We start from the raw sequence: 7,438 nt of genomic DNA on the forward strand, positions 1-7,438 counted from the left end.
TTGACTGCTCAATGTTTGGTTGGTAGAGCATCGTGATCAGCACCTTTATATTTTAAAGCATCCGGTTTTAAATATATATACTCACCCTGTACTTTTTATACGACGTTATTAATCATTTATTTTGTTCAAAAAATATATAATTATTAATTTTTATTATAATTTAATTTATTATCATGAGAAATTCAAGAATGACTTATAATTTAATATATTTTAATAATTGTTTTAAATAACACGAATAATCAACATACACGTAAAAAGACATGTAAAAAAAAATGAGGGAGGACTAGTTTAATCTTAAGATACACTCATCCGGTTTATATGGTAAGTTATCTTAGCTTCGGTTAGATCACATGTTTATAAGTTTAACCAAATTTACAAAAATATATATAGCAATATTTACACTACAAAATAAATAAACTATCAATTTATATTTAATGGTGAATTTAATAAAACTAATTTAATATTGTAGGCGTTAGTAGTTACATAAATGTAGTTAAATTTAAATATATTTGATTTTGAGAAAATCTAAAGTGACTTATAAGAAACAGAAAGAGTTGCTACTTATAAATTTTAGAGTGAAGTGCACCAACGGTCCTAAACTTGTGTGCATGTGTCATCTAGGTCTCTGAACTCTCAAAATATATTTTTGGTCCCCGAACTTGTCCGGAGATGTCATATAGGTCCAACGGGCTCCGACCCGTTCGATCCGCTGACGTGGCATGCCACGTTGACGCCTACGAGAAGGGAGAGAAAAGAATAAAGATGAAAGAAAGATACTGTCATGTGAGACCCACGTGGCCCCACCAATATGTAGGCGTCACTGTGGCATGCCACGCCAGCGTATGGAGCGGATCGAAGTCCGTTTGGACCTATATGACACCCCTGACCAGTTCGGGGACCTAAAAATACATTTTGAGAGTTCAGATGCCTAGATGACACATACACACAACTTTAGGGACCACTGGTGCACTTCACTCTAAATCTTTTTCTATTTAATTTCTCCATATACTTTCTCGATTATCTAAATTAGTCACGAGCATTTCTTAACTCAACCTTAATCACTCAATAAATAGCATAGGTAGTCTTAATCTGTGGAAATTAGTCACGAGCATTTCTTAACTCAACCTTAATCACTCAATAAATAGCATAGGTAGTCTTAATCTGTGGAAGATGGGACTAAAGTTTCAATTTTAGATATGAAGTGAACTATTTATCTTATCGAAAACATAAATAAGCATCATTTATTTGTCGCGACCTCTTTTTATTATTTATGCTATTGGATGGGCGTGGATCAGAAAGGTGAATGATCATTAATTTTTTTAAACAATGGAAACAAATATTTACTGGTATTAATAATCAAGTTTAAAAATTATCCCGATGTCATTAGAGCATTGAATAGATCACCCAAATACTCTAGATTCCTAGAACACTGAGAAAGTCATTATGATGTAAATCTTCACAAATTCAAATCTGTTTAATATGATGCTTCAAACACATAACTTCTAGCTTGGTCCAATTTTTGCCAGTAAACATAAAAAAAAAAGACGGAATTGACGGGTTCTAAGCAAACTTTGATCAAACAAAAAGCCCAACATACGTTCACCAAAAACTACATTGACTAAAAATTACTACCTCCGTCCTGAAATAAGATCATTTTTTAATTTTCTGATATAATGTTTTGACTCTTCGTCTTATTTGAATTTTTTTGCGATTAATATTTTTATTCTTACTAGATGATAAAAACATAAATAGTACTTTAACCGTGACTATTTTTTTAATTTTTTGTATAAATTTTTCAAATAAAACAAATAGTCAAACGTTGGACACGGAAAAATAAAAAAAACGATCTTATTTCGGGACGGAGGTAGTAACTGTTATAATAGCATCAAATTTTGTGGACATACACTATGCTTCGCTATGAAACTAATAAAAGAAGTACTAAAATCAACTGTTAGTGTTTTTTCTTCAATAGAGTCACCATTTGGTAGGTTCTTATCCTTGAACCATGTGGTAAATCAACGGCGATAATCTATTGTGATCTTTCAATGTTACGGACTCTAGTATGGTTGAAGTGTCGCTGAATGTAGGCCTCCACTATTGCAATTTGTTATAGGATGTTATAGTGTGCTACACACAAAGTAACAAAATCATTGTTATAAAAGTTTCTGTTGCCAATGCTTCCCCTTCCAAACAATCTCCCCCGATGACAGGGCATAGGTACACCAATGTGATTGAAATCCTCTATGTAATCTATGAAACACTCAATGACTTATTCAGTGGTATGTCTCTCTATCATCGACCCCTCTAGATGAGCATAATTTTGGACATAGCTCTTCATAATAGGCATGAACCGTTAATATATACATATTTGATTTAGCTACAATGACCTTGTTCCACTATATGGGGACGATATGAACTATTAGATGAACCATCGTATCGAAGAATGATAGAGGGAAGCACATCTCATACTGGCATAAAGTCTATGTTAGAAATATCTCTAAAGGTTCTAGTTCTTCAAGATCCAAAACTTTCTATGGAATCGTAGTAAAGAAGTATCAGATCTTTGCAATGACGACCTTAATCAAAGTTTTTAATTGCCCTAATTGCAATAGGGAGAAATACTATTAGCATAAAATGACAATCATGATAGTTATATCTGGAAACAAACAAGTATTTCATCAAGACTTTTTCCCTAATGTTCAATAAAGATCCAGTAGGCACTCTCACAACATGTAAATACCCACACACACCCCTCTGCTCCTCAGGTGTTCGGGTGTTAGGGTGTGCCTTACCGACAACTAATATATGTTTTCATTCTCTCGTTGTTCGGTGAATATTTGTCTTGATATTCAAATTCACTAAGTCGTTATGAGAAGTAGATAATCCTTAGTATTACTCAGAATGTCTAGCAAAATAGCAATGATGTTGCTAAATACATTCTTCTCAAGTTGCATCATATCGATTGTGTTGGAGTGTGAACCCCTCGAGTGAGAGACCAATATACTTCATTTTTGTGTTTAGTCCAGGGAGCACGGGAGAAGTTCTAGTTCAAAATTTGTGGATGGTGTTGTATATACATGGATAAATCACGTGAACAACACAAATATACAAGTATACAAGTTTATGCCATACGAAGACGTAACACCATACTCCTACGGATGTTCTTATGGTTTGAGTGTAATACAGATGTTGGGAGCAAGAAGTTATCTATGAGTAGTTGGGAGTTTGCTTCTCTATCTCCTGTCAGTTTTCATCTTTAGCTCATTAATGCTATTGATTCTAGAGTACTACCAACTAACATATGCTCTTGAATACTCCTGACTTAAGGTTATATATATTTATCTTTTGCTATTTTTTGTTTTCCCATTTTCTGTTGCTCTTTCCTTGTTAATTGAGCTTGATCATCCTTTTACAGTGCCAAGAGGATACCACGGTAGCTCGATTCTTGCCAAGGAACATGCCTTTATCAGGACTCGTCTCCTTTGTCTTGCACCTTTTGGGGAAGCCATTTAATACGCGTGCTTCATCCCTATTGATGGAATGTTAGCTCCATTCTTGCCAAGGAACATGCCTCTACCAAGACTCGTCTCCTTTGTCTTGCACCTTTTAGGAAAGCCATTTAATACGTGTGCCTCATCCCTATTGATGGAATGTGCAATTAGATTGTCGATGCCAAAAGATGGTGATAGCCTTACACACTTAATTGGACCTGTCGTCCCTCATGAACCACGCTCTAGAGCATGGATGGGGCTGGTAGCCCCCTACACACGCCATTGGATGTCTACTCGATGGCTCCCGCCTACTGGTATAGACGAATGGTAGGTGACCATTAAGCTTGGATTGGGATGATGATGATGATGATAAGACTTGAGGGGTCTTCCATGCATATCAAATATTGATAGGTGTTGTCCTATCATACTTAATGTTACGACGTGGGATAGACGGTGTCAGGCACTATACGTGCTTGAAACTATGCGTGTCCAGAATTAAATGTGATAGGTGAGGAGTCCCTTTGCCTCGAAGCAATATTTGCTTGGTGGGTCCCCTTCACTGGCCTTCACCAGTGTTGTGCGCCATGCTCCTCAAGCGAAAGGATCCAAGCAAACCTGATCCCTCCTAGCTTATAGTATATACTTAAAGAAAATAGAGCGTTTCTTGAATGCTATTCTTAGCTCTTTTCCTTTTGTGTTTTTCTTTCCTTTTCGTGTATTCTTCTTGTCTTTTCCAAAGCAACCTTGAGATTGATGGCCATATTAGGGTTTGTTTACTTTCTTACCAAAATCAACCATTTCAAATAGTAGCGGTGCCAAAATTTTGGTAACTAACAAACCTAAACTTGGTGGTTGACATTTTTGCCGTGAACTGGTATAAAACAAACATATGTATAGATCTTTGTGATTTTGACTATTAGGATGAGAATATCAAAGAACCTGTTGTCGCTCACATAATGTTTTTGATTTTTACTGTTACAAGAAAACACTGAAACTACATATACGTACTTCAATCTACAGGCATTTAACTTTTTCCACTCTTACGAATGTTGATAACAGATTTGTCACAGGACCCATATGTCATAGTCTCATAAAGGGTCCATATAACATAGACAACGAGTGACAAATCTGTTCTGACCACTTGTAAGAGTGACAAAAAGTTAAATTTCCCTCGATTTACAGGCAGTAAGGCAGGATCCACCTGCGCACTAGATGTCATGAGCTACATCTGCGGGAGTGGATTTTAAACCCTCGAGGTGATGTCCCCTCATCTATTGCATGCTATTTAAATAGTCATTAGAAAATTTGAAAAAAAATTGTGAAGATAAATTAGTATAAGATGTATCATTACACAAACATGCAAGTTCAAAACTGCCTTCTACAATCCAAAAAAAAATAACGAATTGAACTCTGAATAGTATATATATACTCACTGTCGTATTTGTTATTTTCGTTATGGCTTGTAAAAGTCATATTTAAACTTACATGTTTGTGTAGTGATATATCTTATATTAATCTATCTTTATAATTTTTTTTATTTTTTAATAACTATTTAGATAACGTTTAATAGACGAGGGGACGTCCCTTGGAGTTTAGAATTCTTTCCGTACATCTGCCGTTTGAAAACGAAGGGAACAAATCGTAGCCGTCCATCCAAAACAAGGAGGGGGCAGCGGTTGTCAGTGTCACGGCTGCAGCGGCGGCAGCGGGTGGAGGCGCGGCGCGACGGTGCAGACGAGCGGGCGCTTCCGCGGCAGCGTCAGGCCGGGGCCCTCCTCCATGTCCACGGGCGCGCCGCCGACGGGGCTCCACTCGAAGCACTGCACCACGGCGGCCAGCGCTGCCTGCACCACCAGCAGCGCCAGCGACGCGCCGGGGCAGACCCGCCGCCCGGACCCGAACGGCAGCAGGTGGAAGTGCTGCCCGCGCACGTCCGTGCCGGCGTTCGCCCCGCCGTCCAAGAACCGTTCTGGCCGGAACTCCAGCGGCTCCGGCCAGCACGCCGGGTCGCGGCCGATCGCCCACACGTTCACGAAGATCGTCGCCCCCGCCGGCACGTCGTAGCCGGCCACCGTGGACGGCTCCAGCGACCGACGCACCACCAGCGGGCCCGTCGGGTGCAGCCGCAGCGTCTCCTTGGAGACGGCCTGCAGGTAGGGGAGGTTGGGGATGTCAGACTCGTCGGCGAGACGGTCCTTGCCGACCACCGCGTCGAGCTCCGCCTCCAGCTTGCGGAGGACGTCCGGGTTGTTGATCAGCTCCGACAGCGCCCACTCCAGGGTGATCGCCGTCGTGTCCGTCCCCGCCGCGAAGATGTCCTACGCGACATAGATCAGAAATTCGCATCGAGTTCTTGATCTGCTCGAGCTTTTGAATTGAGTGTGGAATCTGAGGAAACAGTTTTAGTACACGGATGTATGTACACCCGTGTGCTTCATGTTATTTAAATAGTTATAAAAAATATGAAAAAAATTGTTAATATAGATTAATATGAGTTATTCACTCCGTAAATATGCAAGTTTAAATTCACCTCTATAAGTTGTAGCAAAAAAAAACAAATAAGACCGAAACTAGCTATATGCATATTCATAATTATTTTTGTTACAATTTGTAGAAGATGAATTTAAACTTGCACGTTGGTAGAGTGATATAATATAAACTCATATTAAACCATCTTATTAAATTTTTTCATATTTTTTTATGACTATTTAGATGACATGCAAGCAATGGGTGCATATACACCCGTACCACGTGCTAAAAAACTGCTTCCGTGGAATCTGTGATTGTTACCAGCATGAACGCCTTGATGTTGTCCCTGGTGAGACGCATCTCGGCGGCTTCGTCTTCGTGCATGTCGAAGAGCATGTCAAGAACGTCCTCCTCCTCCTCCTCGCCGTCGGCCGCCGCTGTCGCTTGGCGCTGCCGGCGGAGCCTCCTCTCCGCGTCCCTCGCCGTGAGTATCCGCTCCATCATGGCGTCGAACTTGCGGTGCACGGCGTCGACGCGCTTGCCGAGCCCCTGCACGTCCCAGAACCTGAACGCGCCGATGTAGTCCTGCAGGTTGAACGTACCGGTGAGCTCCGCCGTCTCGGCCACGAGGCTCCTCATCTCCTCGGCGTCGTTGTCGTGGCCGGTCCACCGCCGGCTCATCACCATGCGGGAGACGATGTCGCCGGTGAGGCCCATCAGCGCGGCGTCGACGTCGACGTGCGCGCCCTCGTCGGCGCTCCGGCGGAGGGAGCCGACGAGGCGCGCCACCTCCTCGCGGCGGACGTGGCGGAGCCGGTCGAGGGTACGGCCGGCGAGGAGCTCGTGCACGCTCGCGCGCTTCATGAAGCGCCAGTAGGGCCCGTAGGCCGCGAAGGAGAAGTCCTGGCCGCCGTAGGTGAGGCGGTGCACGGCGGCCGGCTTGGGGCGGTCGAGGAACGCGGCCTCGTGGGTCTTGAGCACCTCGCGGGCGGCGTCCGGGGAGCAGGCGGCGACGCAGGGCACGGAGCCGAGGCGGAGGTAGAGGAGCGGGCCGTGGCGCTCGGCGAGGCGGTGGAGCGCCTGGTGCGGCAGCGGCGCGAGCAGGTGGAGGTGGCCCAGGATGGGCAGCCCGAACGGGCTCGGCGGGAGGCGTAGGCCACTGCTCCGGCGGCGGATAGCGTATAGGATGGTCAGGCCGGCGACGAGCACGAGGAGAGGTAGTGTGGCCGGGGCGATGAGATCTCGAGCTTCCAGCTGATGATCCATGGCGACGAAGAGCAGGTTTCACTCAGCTAAGATGCTAACTCTGCTGTTTCTCGCTTGGTTACGGATATACTAATGATATAGTGCTGTGACATTGCTTAATGCATGTCATATGTGCAACTTGTATATAAGCTAAGGTCCACCTAGTGATCAAATGTTTAAAAATTTTAATTTCATCAATCAAAATTTAGTTACATCCGTTGAATGATAGCCTG

The 7,438-nt window shown here is 42.9% G+C and overlaps 1 protein-coding gene across 1 annotated transcript; it reads right to left on the bottom strand.

The window, feature by feature from the left end:
• Positions 1-5,054: 5,054 nt before the first annotated feature.
• Positions 5,055-7,226, bottom strand: LOC102719403 (3,9-dihydroxypterocarpan 6A-monooxygenase-like). The gene is given in 3 exon segments (XM_015838150.2): positions 5,055-5,191; positions 5,194-5,809; positions 6,282-7,226. Coding segments are annotated over 3 exon segments (1,698 nt in total).
• Between the last annotated feature and the right edge of the window lie 212 nt (positions 7,227-7,438).

Source organism: Oryza brachyantha, chromosome 6 (assembly GCF_000231095.2).
Source record: "Oryza brachyantha chromosome 6, ObraRS2, whole genome shotgun sequence".
In the NCBI taxonomy this organism is placed as follows: domain Eukaryota; kingdom Viridiplantae; phylum Streptophyta; class Magnoliopsida; order Poales; family Poaceae; genus Oryza; species Oryza brachyantha.